General features: G+C 40.5%; 1 protein-coding gene across 3 annotated transcripts in view; it reads left to right on the top strand.

Moving 5' to 3' along the window:
- LOC124125741 (receptor-type tyrosine-protein phosphatase epsilon-like) overlaps positions 1–22,615 on the top strand; it is a 31,432-nt gene extending 8,817 nt beyond the window's left edge. The window contains exons 6-31 of one of the 3 annotated variants that reach the window (XM_048400586.1): positions 1,984–2,130; positions 2,296–2,445; positions 3,419–3,568; positions 3,872–4,018; positions 4,206–4,355; positions 6,576–6,725; positions 6,932–7,069; positions 7,501–7,638; positions 7,895–8,012; positions 8,211–8,299; positions 8,579–8,760; positions 9,108–9,195; positions 9,313–9,389; positions 9,665–9,701; positions 9,836–9,933; positions 10,783–10,908; positions 11,892–12,037; positions 12,658–12,793; positions 12,974–13,117; positions 16,641–16,674; positions 17,019–17,083; positions 17,278–17,403; positions 17,612–17,737; positions 18,010–18,152; positions 18,423–18,558; positions 21,628–22,615. In XM_048400586.1, the coding sequence (XP_048256543.1) occupies positions 1,984–2,130; positions 2,296–2,445; positions 3,419–3,568; positions 3,872–4,018; positions 4,206–4,355; positions 6,576–6,725; positions 6,932–7,069; positions 7,501–7,638; positions 7,895–8,012; positions 8,211–8,299; positions 8,579–8,760; positions 9,108–9,195; positions 9,313–9,389; positions 9,665–9,701; positions 9,836–9,933; positions 10,783–10,908; positions 11,892–12,037; positions 12,658–12,793; positions 12,974–13,117; positions 16,641–16,674; positions 17,019–17,083; positions 17,278–17,403; positions 17,612–17,737; positions 18,010–18,152; positions 18,423–18,558; positions 21,628–21,699 (3,113 nt within the window). In that variant the 3' untranslated portion in view covers positions 21,700–22,615. Of the gene's footprint in view, positions 1–1,983; positions 2,131–2,295; positions 2,446–3,418; positions 3,569–3,871; positions 4,019–4,205; positions 4,356–6,575; positions 6,726–6,931; positions 7,070–7,500; positions 7,639–7,888; positions 8,013–8,210; positions 8,300–8,578; positions 8,761–9,107; positions 9,196–9,312; positions 9,390–9,664; positions 9,702–9,835; positions 9,934–10,782; positions 10,909–11,891; positions 12,038–12,657; positions 12,794–12,973; positions 13,118–16,640; positions 16,675–17,018; positions 17,084–17,277; positions 17,404–17,611; positions 17,738–18,009; positions 18,153–18,422; positions 18,559–21,627 lie in introns of all 3 variants that reach the window. The other 2 variants (XM_048400585.1, XM_048400587.1) reach the window with 2 other exon arrangements.
- Positions 22,616–25,507: the final 2,892 nt, after the last annotated feature.

The following is a 25,507-nucleotide window of genomic DNA, read 5'->3' as shown; positions in this document are numbered from 1 at the left end:
TTATTTGCACGTGTTTATGAGCAGGATACACTAGGCTTTATGCGAACACCTCTTGTCAATTTGGCAGTGATTCATAGCCTCTACTTATGATACAGTGGGAATCTTACAACGAGTTCTGCTTTTAGCAAGGGTTTCTTATGATTATTGACAGAACTGTGTTGCTTTTGTTTGTTATGTAAACGTGACATCCTTGAAATGTCTGTCAGCAACATCAGTGTTCGGAAATGAAAGTACTTACAGCTATTCGTTGAAATCAGTGAGTAATGTGTGTTAAGTAACACCAGACCCAATAATATATATATTTGTTGTGAATAATTATTGATACAAATGTCGTACACAATCATGTTTTATCATATGCTCGATAATATTCTGACCCAAATATTTATTGGATAGTTCCAGGCTTTTTTGTTTCCATGATCATACATTCCTTCATAGTTATATTTACATATATACACATAAAAAAGTTCAGCACCCCCTAGAAATTTTCTGTATAGTAAATTAGATTCACGAACATGATAAAATGGGCAGAGTGAAGTTGGAGAAAGCACTATGTTTGTAAACAGCTATCATCTGAGAACAAGTAAAACAAAACAATTTTGAGCCCGAATGGAATTTAATTGAGATATGGTTGCCCAAACACCGGTACTGTTTTTACCACAGCATAACATCCTCTATAAATATAGCACTGCTAATCTGGAACAACCTTAAATTATTGCACATAAAGAATAAAAGTGTGCATCAACGACCATTAATGACATTCGCGTGTCAAAAGGTTTAATAACAGGTAGCGGAAGGGGAAATAGCGCTCATTCATTATGCAAAGCTCCAGATTGTGTGGAGGAGGGTCCATTTCCTACACTCTACGTCCAAGAATGTCCCAAATGTCCCAAATATGTTCTATGGGGATCTGGACTCACCACAGGCCAAGGTAGAGCTGCAATGGCGTTGTTTGCCAAATATGCTCGCAGCTCTTGAACGGCGGGGCCTAGCGTTATCGTCCATGAAGGGGTCTTGATGCCAGAGGGTGGTTGTCAAAATGGGGAACAACAACAGGTTCCAGAACCTCCCGGATGTAACGTTCACCAATGGGATTGCCCCGTATAGTCACAAGGTCTAGCTTGCAATCGTGGGATATGCAGTAATATGCTGTTTTCAAGTCCTGACGTCACAGGAGGGATTTCTGTACTTGGCAGTCCCTTTACTGAATTGGTTTGGGCTTGTTTTTGCACTAGTCGGCTGATTACTGAGTAATGGTAACCCAGTTGACGTCCAATCGCCTTGAAATATATTCCTGTGGAATACATACCAATGATTCTCCGTCTTTGTGCTTCTCATAATCTCCTTTGTACCATTTGAGGATTATACAAATCAGTTTGCACTGTTTTCGGTGCCAGTATTTGCTGGGCGAACTAACTGTCTTTTGCTGAGTGCTAGGGAAGCAGGATGCACGTGCAAAACACGGGGAACTGGGACGTCACCATCAGACATGATCGGTCACATTATTCGGACAAAACAACATTAATATCATAATTAGTACTGCAATCAACACTAAGCATTTCGGTAGTGTATTATCATACATTAAATTAGGGGGTGCTTAACTTTTCTTGATGTGTATATAATGTAGCAATACATGCGGTGTAGAAAGCCCTGCTCCATTCAAACTGCATCTGATCGTGGATGTCTCCTCACTCCGCAGCCCAAGCCTGGCTAACCATACACAACTGCATGTATATAATTGAGTTTGAACCAGACAACCCAGTGCCTCGTTTTGCGAGCAGTGACCCGCACCCTCAGCTAAGTCAGGGAGACTTACTTCGGAGTTACAGCAATTCACAACAACACATGCTTTGAACTGGTCTATATTGACTAATATCGTGATGAATTGATATGTGATATGTGACAAGGTTGTGTACTTTCATTATCCCGTTAATTCTACCCCTTCACTTTCATTAACCGGACGTATGGTGTATTCCCAATATACAGAATGCAGCAATACATACGGAGATGGGTGCAGCAAACTCTGCTCCAGTAGACATTGTGAGGGGACCGCCTCATCTGCATGTGACCACGTGAGAGGGGCATGTGAAAATGGTTGTAAGGCCGGATGGAAGGATACAGACTGTACACAAGGTGGGTGTCATCAGAATGTTCCACGGTGAGTCTAGTGCACCTGCTCTGTGACAGTTGAGGTCACAATTCTAAACCTGAACTGTTCCACCATGACTAATGTTGCTAGGAATCATAAAGAATAACGCATCATGATCATACAACGATTCTATGTGAATATCCCCACAGAATGTGTTGATGATCTGGAATATGGAGTTGGATGTCTCCAAAACTGCAGTGCCCGGATGTGCCAGATAGGATCGGGCACCTGTCCCCGGGATACAGGCCGGTGTATTGATGGATGTCAGGCAGGCTGGAGGGGAGAAGACTGCACAATAGGTAAAACTACACCTCATAGTAAATGTCATTTACTGCCACAATCAGTATGAGCCCAGGCACATGATGACGGCCTACAGTCGACGTGTACCAGACAAGCCAATGCCTAATAATGTGAGCAGATGGAATATTGCTGAGTGCAGCATTAAAAACCAACTAACCAAACAAACATCATCTTTATAAATCGCTGCTAAAAAAGAGCCCAATGTATGCTTCCCATGACAAAATAATCAAGTATAAATGAATCACAATAATGGTGATGATACCAGGAACAGGTGAGAAACGCCTACCATGTCCAATGTTTGGTTTCAAAGAGTTCTGTATGACATCTTTGGGAAATGAGGTCAGTGCAATATAAATATATATGACACAGATGTATCATTTAGTTTTGAAACTCATTTTTTCCATATGAATAAGGAAGGTTGACCAAGACATAGTTGACAAATTGGCATGAAGTTCAATCACAGATACGAAAGGATGACAAATACACCTTATTTCTTCATAACTGCTAAAATTGTGTCAGTCTTATCCCCCTTGTGATGATATACAAAGCCGAACGACTGTCATTAACTGATACATTCATTTCTCCTGTAGGGTTAGAATTACTCCCAAGATGACTTAATGAATCTGGTGGACATGCCTGGTAACTTGCTTGATTGTGTGTCATTATTCCCGACGGTATAGAAGGTTGTATGTAATATCAATCAATCAGACTCAATTTTATACAGGCCGCGGTAACATAGCTGGAATATTCCTGAGTACGGCGTTGAAAACAACAAAACACACCCAAAGAACGCTCACACCATACCTTTTATACAGAACTAGTATTTGTTATGTTGACAAAACGCATGAGTTATATAACATATGGAACTGAGACATCTATCAGTTCTCTCAAGTGAGTAGCATGTATGCCTATTTTCCTGCTGTCAATACTGACAAGAATATATCAACGGTTCTCCAAATGATTACCTTTCAGAGTGTATACTAAATGTGAATTACGGCAGTGGTTGCCAAGGTAGCTGCAGTGCCCGGAAGTGTAGGGAAGGAAAGAGCCCCTGTCCCAAGGATACAGGCCGGTGTGATGGAGGATGTCTGCCTGGATGGGACGGAGAGGACTGTACATCAGGTATGTCACACTGTCAGCCATGGCTTCTGTTGATGAAAAGTATCAATGTATCGTTTCATTCTCTGTTCCCATTCATGGCAACATTTTAAACATCGAAAACAAATCAGTGTTGAAAAAGTATTTTATCAAAATATATATTTTTATTGAGTTAAAATCTTTGATGTCGGTATATATTCAGCTGTTAGTGAGAATATCTTACACACTAACTAAAATGATATTCAATATGTCAAGGTTGTTTATGTTCGTGATCCCGCTAATTTTATCTTTTCACTTTCATTAACCCGGCTTTGGTTTATTCTACAGAATGCAGCAATACATACGGAGATGGGTGCAGCAAACCCTGCTCCAGTAGACATTGTGAGGGGACGGCTTCATCTGCATGTGACCACGTGACTGGGGCATGTGAAAATGGTTGTAAGGCCGGATGGAAGGATACAGACTGTACACAAGGTGGGTGCCATCAGAGTGTTCCATGGTGAGTCTAGTGTCATCCAGAGGCACTTGATTGCACCTTCTTCAGTGACACTAAAGTGCACACTTCTAAACTTGAACTGTCCCATCGTGACTTACACTGGTTAGAAAGATAACGATTAAAGCATCATGATCATGCAACGATTCTATGTGAATATCCCCACAGAATGTGCTGATGGTCTTGAATATGGAGTTGGATGTCTCAAAAACTGCAGTGCCCGCTTTTGCCAGATAGGATCGAGCACCTGTGCCAGGGATACAGGCCAATGTACAGATGGATGTCGGGGAGGATGGAAAGGAGTGGACTGCAGAGAGGGTAAATTTCAGTCAGTGCGATTCTAGGCATTTCACAACATTTTTATCTAGTTAGGACAAGACACGACATTGCCTCATAATGTGAGCAAGTACTCAAATGGCATACGGAATGACACACGATCCGATCTTAACTCTGCTGTTTTGGTATTGCTGTACAAAAGTTTAACTTATTCTTCAAGAGAAGGGAGTGAACTGTACATCGGGTAGGTCCCATCGTCATGCATGGCTTCTGTTGATGAAATGTACCAGTGTGTAGTTTCTTTCTTAGTTGCGATTCATGGAAACTTTTGTAAGATCGAAAACAAGTAGTGTCTTAAGCATTTATATAGCTTTATTTATTTAAACTAAACTGAACTATCCGATGAACTATTTGATATCATTTGGAATAAACGTGACTGTAAGGCGGGATGGAAAGACAAAGTGACAGAACACGTTCCATCTGTGCCATCAGCAGCGTCAATAGCAAGATTCCGACTGTATGGGAAGCATGGGCTAAGTAATAGAATGAAATAGTATTGGCACCAGCAAAAGGTCAGAAATGATCAAGTGTTTTGTTTTAGCAAACACCATATGATACAACTCCTCTTTAGAAAACAAATGATTGTGTTACAACAATATTACACAATTGCATTAGTTTGTTTTAAAACTCAGTTTTTTCCACATGCATAGGAAACGTTGACCGAGACAGTTAATCATCATGAGGTTCATTTACGGATACGACAGGGGGACAAAAACACTCAGCTATTGTGCTAATAGTGCCACTTGTATCAATCTGGTTATGATACGCTATTGGCCTACGACTGGCCTTAATGATGAATTTAATTATTCCCTCCGTCGGGTTAGTATTAATCCCCAGCAACATGCACTGGTCATAAGGGATGATCTACAGTCGGGTGGTCAGGCCCGGTGACTTGATCATTGCCAGTTATGCAGAAACAGTATTTGAAATGTCGCCAAAGCACCCAAGCTACATAATAAAGATATGACACATTTATCAGTTGTCTTAAGTGTGTATGTTTAGTTTTGTGCTGTGAACACCATCAACAATAATCCAGTGTTTCTTTAAATTATACTCACCCGCTTTGAAAACGCACCAACATGAATCCATGAACATATCATGATAGTTGGCAAAGAACAACGAACATATCCCATGTTAGGACTTAAGGAAGCACCAAAATGTTGTCAAGTTTGAAAGCCGTTGGGACTCTTCACGAAAACGCAAAAGTGAAAAGTAGTCAAAGCACGAAAAATGCAAACTGTCATTACCTTTTCAAAGGCTACCCGCATAATCGCTGTAGCTGCGGAATAGCACTGAGGACGCAATGCCGCGATTGACACTTGAGGAACGGGAATGATCCGTCATCCTTTCCTCAGCCCGATTCTGACCCTAAGGCACCGTGATGCAAGTCTACACGGCAGAGACAATGGTTACTTCGACGCTGGCATGACGTTTTCTTCTCTGACGAATCTTGATTTCACCTCAGGAACGCCAACGGGTATGGCATCGCCGTGGTGAACGTTGTCACGATGATCGTGACTGATGATCGATGGGGCGGCAGAAGTGTGATGGTTTGATGCGATATTAGATTTCGGCACAGAACACAGCTCTATGTATGCATAGGTCCTGTCAATGCAGTTTGCTACAGGGACGCCATATTTAAAACGTCACGTTGTCCTCTGTTTGCGTCAACACAAGAACTGCATACTTTCCAACAGGACGCCGGAGCACATACAGCACGTGCTTCTATGGACTTCCTGGCACAGACTGACGCACCTGTTATGCCATGGCTTGCATTATCTCCCGATTTATCGCCCATGGAGCACTTTTCGGCCTACCTTGGACAGCGCATTGCACGTCAACCTTAAACCGCCAACGTCAGAGATCAGCGCTCGCACTTGTCCTGCAACGTGAGTGGCGTAGGGTACCACAAGCCGTTATCTTGAGAATGATATTGACGATGAGAAGGCGGTCTGTGGCATGCATTCCAACCAGGGACAGTCATACCCGGTACTGACTTTGTCTTTGGACCCCTTGTGACTTCCATTTCCTCTACATTAACATTGTGTACTTTCCAATGACACTTGTCATTACCAATGTGGTACTGAGCTTTCTGAGTGTGATTGTAGTGCACAGCCAACACCAAATAAAATTATGTTTAGCGTCAATTTCACTTTTTACCTCTGGTGCGTTTTCAGTGCGTTTCAGTGTATTATCTTACAGAGTGTATATCAAATATGGATTACGGCCCTGGATGCCAAGGTAACTGCAGTGCCCGGAAGTGTAAGGCAGAGTCGGGCACGTGTCCTCGGGATACAGGACGGTGTGAAGGAGGATGTGAGCCTGGATGGGAGGGAGTGGACTGTATGTTGAGTATGTGAGGCTATCATACCAACTAGTAATAGAGCATCATTTAACAAATAACATGTAACTTTCTGTTCTATTAATGACTTAATACATATGCTTAACATAAAATGTCTTGGAACATTAGGTTTCCTTTTTTACTTCGAATCAGGGATATTTTACTGTATCTTCAAAAGAAGTGTTAATCTTATAGAGTATAATGTTCTTACCTGTAGAATGTCAGTCACCCACGTTTGGTGTTAACTGCTCCTCAACGTGTGGACACTGTCTGAACAATGAAACTTGTCACCATGTCACTGGAACCTGTCTTAAGGGTTGCAGTCCAGGATGGGTTAACGACACCTGTCAACGAGGTTAGATTAAGTTTTGTTGATAAACAAAGGGGTACAAGTATTTTAAAAACGTCAACGTCCGAGACTACTCGGTAGCTAACATCTACCGGAAGAGATTCAATTGGGCGTAGAAGGCGAATTAGATAAAACTTATGTGAATTAGGGGTTCACCTAAAGCATCATCATGTCCTGCACAACCACTCCAAACATTTCATTAAAAAAGATGGTGTCAATGAATAAACGGATGTGAAAACTCCATTTGAGAAAGTTCAAGTTTAAAACCGATTAGTATTCACAGAGTACAACGCTCCGACTATATATTAATTATGAATTCACAGGTTTTTGTTTAAATTCTAGGCTGTTCCTTTGGATATTAGTGTATTTACTTTTAAGAGTATTATGATAATTAATTATTAACTATATACATCACAAGTTAATATATTATTTTGCAGAATGTCAGTCACGCACGTTTGGTGTTAACTGCTCCTTAACGTGTGGACATTGTATAGACAATGAACCTTGTCACCATGTCAACGGAACCTGTCTCGTGGGCTGCAGTCCAGGCTGGAGTAACGACAACTGTCAACGAGGTACGCTAACGCGTTGTTAAATAGTAGTAGCCAATACTCGATGTTAACATAGATTTATATGTATCAGTAAAATTTAAATATTTTGCCAACTCTTTACATTAAAGCGATGCACATCCTCTTCTTGTTCATGTAACCTTGTGTTGTCTTTTAATATGAGGCTGAGTCACTTTGAACTATCTAAAATGCTATTAAAAATGGCCTTCAACCAAACTCACTCACTCACTCATGAGACTGCATTCTTATTTATGGGTTTCAGTCAAAAGTCAATCGGCATCGTCATCACCTGGAAATGGTGGCGCCATTGGTGGCGCCATTGGTGGAGTTGTTGCCGTAGCTGCGGTTGTTGTCACTGTTGTAGCAGTCTTCTTTTATAGGTATCATGCACATACAGCAGTGTCATGTTTATTCAAAATATATCAAAACTGACAAATAGTTAAAACGATGAGTATTTGTTTTTGTTTTCTATTTTAACCGAGGTTGAGGCATTTACTTTTTTATGAGCATGGCTCTTTCTTCATCGATACATCGTTGTATAAAACTATGTGACATTAATTGACCTTACAATGTTAAAGGAGGAAAAGAAAGGCAAACAGCAAGACTAAAGAACACTCTGTTTATGAGGACGTGTCTGCCTTTGAACCACACGTATTAGAGCTGCAAGGTAAGATCTCCCGATCATATCAATTCAGTTCAGCATTCAGTCAGTCGTTCTTGTTTAGATAGCGAGCATGGCTTTATGCATCCTGCATCATTACTACACAACTTCCACAGCAGAGAGAGAATAAATTGAAGTGCGGTCTTCTTCATGAAAGAACATATACGGTGTGCCTTCACATTGCCCCAATTCCTGTGGAACTATTGTGATGGCAGTTGTACTAAAATCCAATGGCACACAACCCCTTATAATAGACTTAGTAGGGTAAATGTTGTGTTTCTGAAGCACCAAGAGTGAATGATGGTTATGAAGAGGAGGAGCCGGAAAATGAGGCTGGGGTTTCTAACACACCTGACACCTACTACAACATTGGGCCGGTTATCGTGACCGAGGTTGCGGCGGACAAGCTGGGGGACAGGATAAGAGACATGCAGGCTACAAAACATGGATTCGAAAATGAATACCAGGTGTGTTCAAGTGATTGTGAAGACTCTTTTGAAGAATATTACAAGGATTATTTTGTATGTGTAATTGTCACCACCCACAAAACATCAAATGGCAATATAAAATCAATGCAAATATACTATTTTGGTTGAAGAGATGTTTTCTAAAAACAGAGTTTGTTCCGACATCACACTTATCAGATAGAACCAACCAGTGAAAACACGCATGTTACTAAAAAATGGTATTTTCTAAGTTTGCTATTTTTTATTCTGCCTTTCCGATAATATTGATGCTAACCTATACAGTAGATAGTGTATGTCAGAACGCAGTCATCAGTATACATTGATATTAAATAATTTTCAATACCTAGCGATTGATTTCTGGGTTCACCCACACATACGAAGACTCTCAGCTTGAGGGGAACACAGGAAAAAACAGATTCCTACAATATTACCCATGTGAGTATTCACATATTGTGCTGTGACTTTATATATCTGTTACCAATACATTCACATGTATATTCATATACAGAGGGGGATGCCTCAGGGAAACTAACACGTCCATGTTTACCGCAGATGACTACAACCGAGTTGTCCTGGACAAGCTTCCGGGGGATCCATCCTCCGACTATGTCAACGCCAGCTATATCAATGTAATCTTGAGCTTTCTTATTCACAAGACATTAATTAAACTGATCATAGTAACTTGTTCTGACTGTTTTTATGTCAAAATAAGCACAGTAAGAGTGACCACTTTGTGTCGAGGTGCAGAATTAGGAATTATATAACAGGGGATCTTGAAAGCCTTGCAATAGTATGTAAGACTCCTCATTTGGTTACATCCATCCTTTTCAAAGCCTGTTTGATGAGCATAGATGATTAAAGATATGATATATACACAATGTTTACAAAGTTAACTATGTTTCAGGGATTTTCGAAGAAACAAGCCTATATTGCAGCTCAAGGTGATATAAACATTCATGTTTTCATAATTTGAAATCCATAATAAATATTTCGCTGAATATCACAATGTACCCCGTTTTATGTATCTATGTGTATGTAGTCATACAGTCTTTGCTTCCATGTATCACTACCACAGCACCAAACAAGAAAACTGTCGCTGACTTCTGGAGAATGATATATCAGAAGAATTTAACGAAGATCGTCATGTTGACAAACCTGGTGGAGATGGGCAAGGTGATCAGTTTTGTTCATTTGATGCGAATAGGGGACATTAGTGAGTGAAATAAACAAGTTTTATAACAAGATATAGTTTTATAATAAGATATAGTTTTATAACAAGATATAGTTTATAATAATATATAGTTTTATAACAAGATATAGTTTTATAACAAGATATAGTTTTATAACAAGATATAGTTTTATAATAACATATAGTTTTATAACAAGATATAGTTTTATAACAAGATATAGTTTTATAACAAGATATAGTTTTATAATAACATATAGTTTTATAACAAGATATAGTTTTATAACAAGATATAGTTTTATAACAAGATATAGTTTTATAACAAGATATAGTTTTATAACAAGATATGGTTATATAACAAGATATCGTTTTATAATAAGATATAGTTTTATAATAACATATAGTTTTATAACAAGATATAGTTTTATAACAAGATATAGTTTTATAACAAGATATAGTTTTATAATAACATATAGTTTTATAACAAGATATAGTTTTATAACAAGATATAGTTTTATAACAAGATATAGTTTTATAACAAGATATAGTTTTATAATAACATATAGTTTTATAACAAGATATAGTTTTATAACAAGATATAGTTTTATAATAACATATAGTTTTATAATAACATATAGTTTTATAACAACATATAGTTTTATAATAAGATATAGTTTTATAACAAGATATAGTTTTATAATAACATATAGTTTTATAACAACATATAGTTTTAAAGAAATGTATATCTGTCTCTTATCCCTTTTCGTCACCGGATATGTGCACGCATGTTTTAGTGTTTGCTCAGTAATGCTTCAAGAGCTGTCTTCTTCATTAAGGTGAAGTGTGAACCCTACTGGTCTGACACATCTGACCTTGAAGCTGGACCCTTTACCATCACTGTTACCAAGGTCATTCACAGGGCCAGCTGGGTCATCAGAGAACTCACCGCTACACTCAGTGAGGTAATGTTACATGACGTCATCTCTTGCCACTGGGAGTACATATGCCGATACACACGTTTCACGCCTCGCTGATCTGTCAGGAATCAGGTCATCCGTATGTCACTGCTAAATAAGGTAATGTTACATGACGTCATCTCTTGCAACTGCGAATATATGTGCAGATACACACTTTTCTAGCCCCTCTAATATGTCAGGAATCTCACTGTTTGCAGGGTAGCAGGTATGTGGCCACCTCGCATGTATCTTGTCACAAGTTGATGTCACGATGCTTAATTCTGAATGACGACTGACTGTACTTGCCGAATAATGTCTGGGCATGAGGTGATTTTTGGCCACTCACACGATCCAGTACATGCTTTGTTTGACGTTTGGCATCTCAGTATATCGAGGCAGAATAATGACTACCTATTACCGATTTTAAAGTTTGGGAATAATTTTGAGGTACAATTTCTATTTTAAGAAACGAATCACGCATTTTTAGACAGTCTGTCGACGTTAACGGATTTGTGTTTTCGATATATTTATTCAGCAAGTCAGCAATGATTTGAGGGATATTATTATCAGCATGTAAGCCTTGGCCAGGTTTTGGGAATCGAGAATACATCAGCATTTGTACCTCATATCCATTACAATCATGTACAAATTTTAACTGGGGACCAAAGGAGACTTGATAATTTACACTTAATTGCCCAGATGCAATTAGAATATCCACGACAATGATTGAAATATGCCTATATCCTGACAAACCAAACGATTGAAAATATCAAATATAGTACCCAAAGCATTATTCACACCGAAGACCCGGGTTTGTTTCCCGACATAGGTACAATGTTTGAAGCCATATTCTGGTGTCCCCAGCCGTGATATTGCTTGAATATTACTAAAGGCGACGTCACTCACTCACTCACTCACTCACTCATTCTTAACCTTTTCTGACCAAGTGTATCGTGACAACGGGGACGACCATATGCTTTTTCCAACAGACGGGTGAAAACAAAATGTTCTACCAATTCCACTTCACAAAATGGCCGGACCATGGTACTCCAGACGAAATGGCACTGATGGAGCTCTTGTGGAGAGTTCGAAAGACGCCAAACCCTGACAACTCTCCCCTATTGGTGCACTGCAGGTCTGTAAAAAGGCAGTTTTCATTTTTGTCTTGTTTCTGGGCAGGTAAACCTGATAGTAAACTTCAACTTGTTTTAGATTCTAGTGATATGCCACGGATTGTTTTACTGTCTACAGTTTGTATATGATACAAAGTTATGAAATGCAGAACGAACATGTTCCTTAAACGTTTCTCTTTTATACTTATGTACAGCACAAGCTATTCACTTGTATACAGCAGATGAAATTCACAATTGACATATTGTTTGCAGGCTCCACAAAATCAATACATCAGTGCTATGTTGTCAGTACATTATCTGCTCCATCACTTGACTGTCTGGTCAGCATTCCATTGTTTACAGGCCGCCGTCGAATGGCAGAAGCAGTGCAGTGCTGTGTGGCCTCAGGCAACAAACAAACGCTCAGATGTTTAAAGAAATTGTATAAATGTCGGATACTGCGGGTAGGGCTGGACACGCTCACCCTTTTAGCGAACACCTGGTGTCATCAGTGATTTTCAGTGATCCATTCCTATAATTGTCATCGCTGTTTTGCCTTTTACGTCCAATGGACTGTTTCAGCAGATAGTCGAGGCTGATTGTTCTCTGGCGTTGACGTTATGTATTTTTATGTTCTATTCAGTGCTGGGATAGGTCGCACTGGAACGTACATTGCAGTGGACTACCTTCTAGACAGGGCCTTGCGTGACCAGAAAGTTGACGTGTTCAGGTTTGCAAATGACATGAGACGTCAGAGGAGAAATATGATTCAGACAAAGGTACGACACGTGCGTTTCTACGTTGCTCAATCTCGAAAATATTGTCATTTTAAGCTATAATCTTAAGTTGGATTATGGAAAGTCGCTTTTGCATACATGTATAAGAAATAATGAATGTTAGCCACAGTAGGTAGTTGATATACGCTACTAATGTTAATGTTTGTCTGTCCTATATGCCAGGAGCAGTATGCGTGTGTGTACACCACCTTACACGAAGTTCTGACGGTGGGAGATACTTTCCTGGCCTCTCTGGACTTCATTAAACGGCGGGGACGGAAGGAAGTGTTCAAGATGGGCAACATGGCAGTACCCACTCTGATACAGGTGCTATATGTCAGTGTCTAGTTAAACATATCTGTATGGGCAACATGGCAGTACCCACTCTGATACAGGTGGTTATATGGCAGCGTCTGGTTCAACATATCTTTATGGGCAACATGGCAGTACCCACACTGATACAGGTGGTTATATGTCAGTGTCTGGTTCAACATATCTTTATGGGTAACATGACAGTACCCACACTGATACAGGAGGTTATATGTCAGTGTCTGGTTAAACATATCTGTATGGGCAACCTGGCAGTACCCACACTGATACAGGTTGTTATATGTCAGTATCTGGTTAAACATATCTGTATAGGCAACATGGCAGTACCCACACTGATACAGGTGGTTATATGTCAGTATCTGGTTAAACATATCTGTATGGGCAACATGGCAGTACCCACTCTGATACAGGAGGTTATATGTCAGTGTCTGGTTTAACATATCTGTATGGGCAACATGGCAGTGACCACTATGATACAGGTGGTTATATGTCAGTGTCTGGTTTAACATATCTGTATGGGCAACATGGCAGTGACCACTATGATACAGGTGGTTATATGTCAGTATCTGGTTAAACATATCTGTATGGGCAACATGACAGCACCCACTCTGATACAGGTGGTATATGTCAGTGTCTGGTTAAACATATCTGTATGGGCAACATGGCAGTGACCACTATGATACAGGTGGTTATATGTCAGTGTCTGGTTAAACATATCTGTATGGGCAACATGGCAGTGACCACTATGATACAGGTGGTTATATGTCAGTATCTGGTTAAACATATCTTTATGGGCAACATGACAGCACCCACTCTGATACAGGTGGTATATGTCAGTGTCTGGTTAAACATATCTGTATGGGCAACATGGCAGTACTAACTCTGATACAGGTGGTTATATGTCAGTATCTGGTTAAACATATCTGTATAGGCAACATGGCAGCACCCACTCTGATACAGGTGGTATATGTCAGTGTCTGGTTAAACATATCTGTATGGGTAACATGGCAGTACCCACACTGATACAGGTTGTTATATGTCAGTATCTGGTTAAACATATCTGTATGGGCAACCTGGCAGTGACCACACTGATACAGGTGGTATATGTCAGTATCTGGTTAAACATATCTGTATGGGCAACTTGGCAGTACCCACACTGATACAGGAGGTTATGTGTCAGTATCTGGTTAAACATATCTGTATTGGCATAGGATACAGGTGGGGAACGGTGTTGCCAGTAAATCACGAATGATGATATCTGAAATGCAGATGTTCAGCCTGTCTTTAAAATATTCTCATATTGATCTGGGAGAACGTGCGGTAAATCGGTTTGCAGCGTTGGGTTACAGAGTTGTCATGAGTTTGAATCACAGAGTATGTTTCTATGTTTGTCAGCACCTGTTTGTCAGCACTATACCAATGGTCATGGGTTTGAATCACAGAGTATGTTTCTATGTTTGTCAGCACCATACCAGTTGTCATGGGTTTGAATCACTGGAGCGTTTCTATGTTTGTCAGCACCATACCAGTTGTCATGGGTTTGAATCACAGAGTATGTTTCTATGTTTGTCAGCACCATACCAGTTGTTATGGGTTTGAATCACAGAGTATGTTTCTATGTTTGTCAGCACCATACCAGTGGTCATGGGTTTGAATCATAGATTATGTTTCTATGTTTGTCAGCACCTTACCAATGGTCACGGGTTTGAATCACAGATTATGTTTCTATGTTTGTCAGCACCATACCAGTGGTCATGGGTTTGAATCACAGAGTATGTTTCTATGTTTGTCGCACCATACCAGTTGGCATGGGTTTGAATCACAGAGTATGTTTCTATGTTTGTCAGCACCATACCAGTTGTCATGGGTTTGAATCACAGAATATGTTTCTATGTTTGTCAGCACCATACCAGTGGTCATGGGTTTCAATCATAGATTATGTTTCTATGTTTGTCAGCACCATACTAATGGTCATGGGTTTGAATCACAGATTATGTTTCTATGTTTGTCAGCACCATACCAGTGGTCATGGGTTTGAATCACAGAGTATGTTTCTATGTTTGTCGAACCATACCAGTTGGCATGGGTTTGAATCACAGATTATGTTTCTATGTTTGTCAGCACAATACCAGTGGTCATGGGTTTGAATCACATATTATGTTTCTATGTTTGTCAGCACCATACCAATGGTCTTGGGTTTGAATCACAGAGTATGTTTCTATGTTTGTCAGCACAATACCAGTGGTCATGGGTTTGAATCACAGATTATGTTTCTATGTTTGTCAGCACCATACCAGTGGTCATGGGTTTGAATCACAGATTATGTTTCTATGTTTGTCAGCACCATACCAGTTGTCATGGGTTTGAATCACAGATTATGTTTCTATGTTTGTCAGCATCATACCAGTTGGCATGGGTTTGAATCACAGAGTATGTTTCTATGTTTGTCAGCACCATATCAGTTGTCATGGGTTTGAATCACAGATTATTTTTCTATGTTTGTCAGCACTATACCAATGGTCATGGGTTTGAATCACAGATTATGTTTCTATGTTTGTCGGCACCATACCAGTTGGCATGGGTTTGAATCACTGGAGTGTTTCTATGTTTGTCAGCACCATACCAGTTGTCATGGGATTGAATCACGTAGTATGTTTCTATGTTTGTCAGCACCATACCAATGGTCATGGGTTTGAATCACAGATTATGTTTCTATGTTTGTCAGCACCATACCAGTGGTCATGGGGGTTGAATCACAGATTATGTTTCTATGTTTGTCAGCACTATACCAGTTGTCATGGGTTGGAATCACTGGAGTGTTTCTATGTTTGTCAGCACCATACCAGTTGTCATGGGTTTGAATCACAGACTATGTTTCTCTGTTTGTCAACATCATACCAGTTGTCATGGGTTTGAATCACAGAGTATGTTTCTATGTTTGTCAGCATCATACCAGTTGTCATGGGTTTGAATCACAGAGTATGTTTCTATGTTTGTCAGCACCATACCAATGGTCATGGGTTTGAATCACAGATTATGTTTCTATGTTTGTCAGCACCATACCAATGGTCACGGGTTTGAATCACAGATTATGTTTCTATGTTTGTCAGCACCATACCAATGGTCACGGGTTTGAATCACAGAGTATGTTTCTATGTTTGTCAGCACCATACCAATGGTCATGGGTTTGAATCACATATTATGTTTCTATGTTTGTCAGCACCATACCAATGGTCACGGGTTTGAATCACAGAGTATGTTTCTGTGTTTGTCAGCACCATACCAGGTGTCATGGGTTTCACCAGAGTTATAAACTTCAACACCTCGATCACTTCGGGTTTTTCTTTCACATCAAGCTGACAACGTCATGACACACCTGGACTACTATTCCATCCCAACTCACTCACTCACTCATACTGATCCCTTGAATATATTTACCTTGAATGCAGAAACTACATATTCCCCAAAGTACCTAAACATAGGTCATATGTCAACACGTGTTGTCTTCTTGGGTTTCTAGAGAGTGAAGTCCGATATACAGCGAGCAAAATCAGGTAAGAATAGAGTATCACCTGCACAACCACACATATTTGCTTACACCTAAAGTGAATATTCAAGTGTTTGCTTTTAGCTGGAGTTGTAGTAGAATGTGGCATGCTGTTAAGTGATAGCAGAGTGAATTGTCACATAAATTTCGATTGACAGGATGAAAAAGCAATTGTTTTCGAATATATTTAGATTTTAATGTCTAATTAAGAATTGTGGTTAATGAGAAAATTGATTAGAGCAGTCATACTTTTTGGAAAATTTATTTTAAGAATAACAGTGACATGTCTTATATGAGTTGAACCGATTGCTTTTCCTGACCTTGCCATGTATTATTTGTTTCTCTTGTTAGGAACCAACATGAAGGGTCGTGTGTGGGTGGACGGACGCACGGATATCCTAGCTGTGGTGATGCCTGTACGTGTCACGATGGACATGGTCATTCGGTGATACTGTGTAATGAAATGATCTACGATATCTCAACACTTCATCTATAACTAATACCTCCAGTAATGCAAATTTATACAGAACACGGATGTCCGTGATATCAATACTTCAAGATGACACGTGGCTTCATTCATATTCCGAGTCCTGTATTCATTCTCCTTCAGTCCCACCTGTCTGTGAATGGCTACCTGTTGACTGAGGCCCCCTCCGTCACCACAGCGTCTCTGTTCTGGAAACTCACAGAGGAACAGGAGTCTTCCACTGTCATTATCCTGCCTGACAGGCACCAGGTGAAGCCATCATAGTAGATCTCTCCACCAGCAGCCTAAAGGGTATCCATATAGCGGCCATAAGCAAAGAACATAGTCGTAACAAACTGAAAGTGGTAATCTAATTATCTGCCAACTGCAATCAGTCATAATCATATCTTAAAAGTATGGTTCTATCCGATTAAAGAAAACGATTTAAGAAATATACGATAAATTATTCCATTTCAAGAGTATGTCATGCGTCATACCAGCGCCAGGAGAAAGCTTGGATCTGAGTCCTGTGAGTGTCAGATGCTCCACCGAGAACACCATCAACCCTGACATCGTACTCAGGAACATCCACAGGCAGATGGAGGTCGGTTAGATTTAGAGTAATTGTATTTCATGTCAACGCAAAATGTACTAAAGGTAGATATAAACTAGAACTCTTCAAAATCAAGCGTTAATAGCAAAATTGTCGACTGAAAAAAACTCAGTATGCATCTCCGACTCATATACGCTTAATATTTTAGTCCAGCCTTCCATTTTGTATCACGTCTTATCAAAAGTAATAACACACATAAACTCAAGATAATCTAGCACGCGTACGATGTCAATGTGATACTCGCCACTCTTTCTATATTAAAGGGTGATGCCTCGTCCCAAACTGTTCGTGTGTACATGTTGAGAAGGCTTCCAAGAGGCGACCATTCCGTCCTGCTTGACCTTCTGGAACAGGTCGACCTCGGCACAAGGGACAATACCCCAAATCCTGTGACAGTAGTTTTCGGGTAGGTACTCTTCCCGTGATTCGTTTATACTAGTCTTAACTGTGGTCGTTTGAGTAATCATACAAATTTAATAATTATTTGTTTAAATGTTAAGTTGCCTTATTAACATAGCAATGATTCCATTGTTCCTTGTTTCTTCGACTTTGTAATGTTTTTGCACTTTACATATGGTCGAGATAAACGAAGCCATCATGCCATGATACCAACCAATCGTGAATCTTCATTTGCTAAATTCCTTTACAAAGACAGAGAGAATGACATGTTTTCCAGGGAGAACGAAAAACGCGTGGCTACCTTGTTCTGCATCCTCAGCAACATCGTGCTTGGCATGAAGTACGACAACGAGGTGGAGATCTACAACAACATCAGGCGACTGGGGCATCTGCATGCCAACGATCTCACACAGGTACATGCAGGGACGGTGTGCCATGAATACACATCGATTACTGAAGGGCCACTAAGATCTCACACAGGTACATGCAAGGACGGTGTGCCATGAATACACATCGATTACTGAAGGGCCACTAACATCTCACACAGGTACATGCAGGGACGGTGTGCCATGAATACACATCGATTACTGAAGGGCCACTAACATCTCACTCAGGTACATGCAAGGACGGTGTGCCGTGAATACACATCGATTACTGAAGGGCCACTAACATCTCACACAGGTACATGCAGGGACAGTGTGCCATGAATACACATCGATTACTGAAGGGCCACTTACACCTCACACAGGTACATGCAGGGACGGTGTGCCTGTACACATCGTTTAATGAAGTGCCACTAACATCTCACACAGGTACATGCAGGGACGGTGTGCCATGAATACACATCGATTACTGAAGGGCCACTAACATCTCACACAGGTACATGCAGGGACGGTGTGCCATGAATACACATCGATTACTGAAGGGCCACTAACATCTCACTCAGGTACATGCAAGGACGGTGTGCCATGAATACACATCGATTACTGAAGGGCCACTAACATCTCACACAGGTACATGCAGGGACGGTGTGCCATGAATACACATCGATTACTGAAGGGCCACTAACATCTCACACAGGTACATGCAGGGACGGTGTGCCATGAATACACATCGATTACTGAAGGGCCACTAACATCTCACACAGGTACATGCAGGGACGGTGTGCCATGAATACACATCGATTACTGAAGGGCCACTAACATCTCACACAGGTACATGCAGGGACGGTGTGCCATGAATACACATCGATTACTGAAGGGCCACTAACATCTCACACAGGTACATGCAGGGACGGTGTGCCATGAATACACATCGAATACTGAAGGGCCACTAACATCTCACACAGGTACATGCAGGGACGGTGTGCCATGAATACACATCGATTACTGAAGGGCCACTAACATCTCACTAAGGTACATGCAAGGACGGTGTGCCATGAATACACATCGATTACTGAAGGGCCACTAACACCTCACACAGGTACATGCAGGGACGGTGTGCCTGTACACATCGTTTAATGAAGTGCCACTTACATCTCACACAGGTACATGCAGGGACGGTGTGCCATGAATACACATCGATTACTGAAGGGCCACTAACATCTCACACAGGTACATGCAGGGGCGGCGTGCCATGAATACACATCAATTACTGAAGGGCCACTAACACCTCACACAGGTACATGCAGGGATGGTGTGCCTGTACACATCGTTTAATGAAGTGCCACTAACATCTCACTCAGGTACATGCAGGGACGGTGTGCCATTAATACACATCGATTACTGAAGGGCCACTAACATCTCACTCAGGTACATGCAAGGACGGTGTGCCATGAATACACATCGATTACTGAAGGGCCACTAACATCTCACACAGGTACATGCAGGGACGGTGTGCCATGAATACACATCGATTACTGAAGGGCCACTAACATCTCACACAGGTACATGCAGGGACGGTGTGCCATGAATACACATCGATTACTGAAGGGCCACTAACATCTCACACAGGTACATGCAGGGACGGTGTGCCATGAATACACATCGATTACTGAAGGGCCACTAACATCTCACTCAGGTACATGCAAGGACGGTGTGCCATGAATACACATCGATTACTGAAGGGCCACTAACATCTCACACAGGTACATGCAGGGACGGTGTGCCATGAATACACATCGATTACTGAAGGGCCACTAACACCTCACACAGGTACATGCAGGGACGGTGTGCCATGAATACACATCGATTACTGAAGGGCCACTAACATCTCACACAGGTACATGCAGGGACGGTGTGCCATGAATACACATCGAATACTGAAGGGCCACTAACACCTCACACAGGTACATGCAGGGACGGTGTGCCATGAATACACATCGATTACTGAAGGGCCACTAACATCTCACTCAGGTACATGCAAGGACGGTGTGCCATGAATACACATCGATTACTGAAGGGCCACTAACATCTCACACAGGTACATGCAGGGACGGTGTGCCATGAATACACATCGAATACTGAAGGGCCACTAACACCTCACACAGGTACATGCAGGGACGGTGTGCCATGAATACACATCGATTACTGAAGGGCCACTAACATCTCTCTCAGGTACATGCAAGGACGGTGTGCCATGAATACACATCGAATACTGAAGGGCCACTAACATCTCACACAGGTACATGCAGGGACGGTGTGCCATGAATACACATCGATTACTGAAGGGCCACTAACATCTCACTCAGGTACATGCAAGGACGGTGTGCCATGAATACACATCGATTACTGAAGGGCCACTAACACCTCACACAGGTACATGCAGGGACGGTGTGCCTGTACACATCGTTTAATGAAGTGCCACTAACATCTCACACAGGTACATGCAGGGACGGTGTGCCATGAATACACATCGATTACTGAAGGGCCACTAACATCTCACACAGGTACATGCAGGGACGGCGTGCCATGAATACACATCAATTACTGAAGGGCCACTAACACCTCACACAGGTACATGCAGGGATGGTGTGCCTGTACACATCGTTTAATGAAGTGCCACTAACATCTCACACAGGTACATGCCTGGACGGTGTGCCATGAATACACATCGATTACTGGAGGGCCACTAATTAATATAACATCTTACACAGGTACATGCAGGGACGGTGTGCCATGAATACACATCGATAAATAAAACAGTGACATACATCTCACACTTTGAAAGAAAAAATACTCATATTGTACACATCAAACATTGAAGGTACTAAAGTGTAATGCAACAACAACGGAATAAATGGTACCCTTAACTTTCCTTGGCTTTACTGGTCTTAAATTCTCGTAAAATTCGACAAACTGAGGAAGAAAAACTGCCAAACAATAGCACAACGACACAATGTATTTTGTGTGAGCCATTGCCACTTTGAAATTAAGGATAAGGCAATTAGTGTATGTAGTAAATTTTTTACTCTGTGTTGGCAGGATGAGATATCCGTTTGTTACGACCTGGCCTCGACCTATCTAGAGACGCAGAATGTGTATGCCAACATGTGAATCGCACCATCCGTAAAACACATTCCACGTACACTGTTGGGCTTCGCTGTCTATTGTCTTTGGAATGAAAAAATATCAGCACTACAGGAATCGTTAAATATGTAACCCTTGGTGTAACAGTCTACATCGCACGTTACTCTGCATCAAGGTAACTGCAACAGAATATATAGACATACACTATTTCACTTTATTTAATATGTTTATAGTCCTAAAATGATTAGTTTATTGACAGTAATTCGCTTCTGCATGTGCTGTGTCTCCACAAAATAGACGCTGTGATAACTGTAAGAGAACACGCATGATGCTATTTCAGGGATGTTACAGAAATATTTAACAATAGATATTGACATATTTGTAAATAACAATGACTATAATTAACAAAATTGCAACCATCGAATTTTAAATATGGTTGATTTGATTTAAATTTGTGTGTACATTATTTCAGATTGATGAAGTATACTGGCAGATGTGCCACTTGATTTATTGATCTTATGTGACTTTGTTTATAGATTTGAACGTTTAAAATTGTCACCAGGTGGATGTAATTATGATACTGCGTACTGATAATCAGAAACGTCACAGGTTATGCTTATTAACGTGTTAAGTCGTGTTTTCAGAATAGACGCCATATAATATGATTCTTCATGACTGCTCTCATACCAATAGTTCCCTTTGTATTTCAGTTGTTTCTCTGCTTATGATTTCAACTGTGTTTCGGTTTAACTCTTCACATATAACTTGTTATAACATTTAATCAGACGCCATCTATAGACATGTGCCATTTCAGACATAGCTTATGATTATGGAAAGGGTTTTGTCGTGTCATTGATTAGAATTCAATGGATTGATGTTTAAAGGTTATCTCTCCAACATGAATGTATTTACTTTATTGCATTGTATTAAACACTAACTTCAGGACTTACTGTGTTGTGTATCTTGTTTTCCGCCATGGCTGAGGTAGTCGGACATCACTTTTATCATCTTCACCATGTAAATACAAGACAGGTGCGGGTAAAGTGTCTACTTCCAAGATAATGTCGAATTGTAAACCAACAGGAAGATGGAAGTTGCTTTTATCAATTCCCTTTTTGACTACTTGTACCATATGTTCCCGTATTTGATCACTAAACAAATGACTTGCTTTGCATGTATCTGTGACGGGTTTCACCGGTCGGGCAGGATACACTCACCTTTTCGATAACACCTGGTACCATCACTCTTTGATATTTTTGGCATCAATTCTATCAACTTTTGCTTCACTCTAAAGCATGAAGACATGTCCATTCCTCTTATGTGCTAGATCAGATCTTAATCCACCCTGCAAGACATTCAACGGGTTCATCTCTTCGTTTGGCCCCCGACTCCAGAAAAACAATATATACAGAGATATATATTGCTGGGTCCAGCGAATGTCCTGTCTCAAAGATTAGCCCTTATCCTGAATATAATCAAGCACGGACATTCTTCATATTCTCCAAAAAACATTTGAGACATGTGGAATTAATACTATTTAGATTCTCAAAAACTCAAAGAATTTGCTTGCGGTTTTTGCAGTCTCAGATAGAACGAAGTTCAATTCAAACATGTAATTATCCAACTGTGTACACCACTATCCCACACGAGTAACGTAATTCCTGATCCATGGCGCTTTTGTTACAAAAACTGGTGACCATAGATAGAGAGGTTCAGGATAGTTGGTCAAAAATGAAACCAAATATTACTGAAAAGCAAAATGTAAAATGCTGGACTTCCTCATAGATAGCACACCTCTGTTAAATTCAGGGATATGACATGCTGGCAGGAAGTGGGTACCCAATAGGCTCCAATTGTGTAAGTCTTCTTCCTCAGTTTATTTTGCATATGAATCAGAATGTCGGTAAGGATCAGAAAAAATCAAAACACAGGAACCACAGAAAGATTAGCTTTACTTGTTTGTTGTACCCACATATCGTAATAGGAGTAGAAGTGTAAACAATATATGCAACTTTGGAGTGTTATATCCCTTTGGCTATTATTATTTGAGCTATTAGTTTACATATTTGTCCCCAAAGAGCAGTTTCTGAAGTCTGCATGTATCTCGTCTCTTTTGTGTTTAAGGTAGTTTACAGTACATACAGACGGCCATTTATTTGTCACACTTGAACGAAGAAAGCTTGTATTTCCTGTCGTCATGAATAATTGTTATACTAGTTGTACTTTGTTTGGTGAAAAATATGAAAAATCACAAAACGACACAGGCAGTGACCGTGAAATATGTCGGTGTACGCAATGTCCGATAAACAAGGAAATAAGCATGCTACGATACAATCAGATTGATCTCCGGTGGCTACCCTGTCTTACAGTACTTTTGCTCGCCAACACGCCTTCACCGGGCCACACCACTATATGTGAACACTGCTAGCTTATTGCTACTTGCCAGCACATATAAGATAGGTGGGACAGATGTTGTAGCCGAATAACGTTAGTCAGTGGCCTTTGCGATGATGTGCAGCTGCAAATTGTGTCGCATGTTCAACCATTTCGAAGGGAGATGACTCTTACTTACAAAAAAATGAGGAAGCTCCATAAAATATTTGAAAATATTGTCAGGCAGTAGAAAATGTCCTGAAAGCTGTTTCGCTACACTCCCGACGGACCGACCGACCGTAAGACCGAACAAAGGTACATACGAAGAAACGAACGAAGGAACCAACCACTGTTATGTACATCAACATGCATTCTCCCATACGCTCACTAATTAGTTTTGTGAGATAACAATCTAACTGAAGTAACCTCACACTGAAGTATCCAAACACTTTGTTTCAAACAACGTATAGGTTATGTGGAGTTTCATAATGGAATGAACCTGGAATGTGTGAAGAAAATCTAGTATCTCATATTGAAGTTTATTGAGCTGGTGTCACAAATAGAAACCTCCAATCTCATTAAAATCAGATCTTAGTTTTCGCTACTGCTAAACAAAGATCTGAGGACATCCCATTAAGGGTCACGTCAGAGCGACCTTTCATCCAACCAATCAGAGCGTCGCTTACAAGATCATGAAAGTGACTGTCGGAATGTGTTTTCTAATCATGCAACCACGAAATATTTAACACGGGGTATTCCAAACGACAGTTGCGAGTTTTATGATTATATCCGTACAATCTAGGCCATAAATAAGCCATTCAAGAATGTTCTTCTTATCAGTTTTTTTTTGTTTAATCGAGAATACGTCAAAATATGTTTCGAAGCGTAGTCGCCAGTTTGAAACTAGTGTCATTAAGCTCGAGAAAGCTGCCTTCTGATTGGCTAATGTCGATTTCTTGTGAGTCATTTCATTGGTCGGTCAAAATTCGCGAAAGGTCGTTCTGACGTGACCCGTACTTGGATGTCCTCAGATCTTTGTTTAGCAGTAGCGAATACTAAGGTCTGATTTTAATGAGATTGAGAAACCTCTTGACTGAAAACCCATATTTCATAAACTGTGATAAATGTTCCACATATTATTAAACAAAAGCGACAAAGCCCTTTCCATATCCATCAGAAGTATCTGCCAACAGCAGAGCCGATTGCACGATAACGACTACATCATGTATAAATGAATCACTATCGACTAAAGATGATACCACGTGTTCGCAAAAAGGTGAACGCACACTGCCACACAGGTGGCACCCGTGAATAACACATGCAAAGGCAAGTCAGTGGTTTCCCTATAAATACACGGGGGCATATGGTATAGGTCAAACTAGGTAATTGCATCGGACATCTTTTTTGTCACCGATGCGGCAAAAATTTTAAATCTATATTCCTAATATCGGATTGTGAATAC

The sequence above is a fragment of the Haliotis rufescens genome, unplaced genomic scaffold, assembly GCF_023055435.1.
Source record: "Haliotis rufescens isolate VD_foot unplaced genomic scaffold, xgHalRufe1.0.p SCAF_2, whole genome shotgun sequence".
Classification (NCBI taxonomy): domain Eukaryota; kingdom Metazoa; phylum Mollusca; class Gastropoda; order Lepetellida; family Haliotidae; genus Haliotis; species Haliotis rufescens.
The sequence above is the reverse complement of the archived record's forward strand: the minus strand, read 5'-3'. Positions and strand labels throughout refer to the sequence as shown.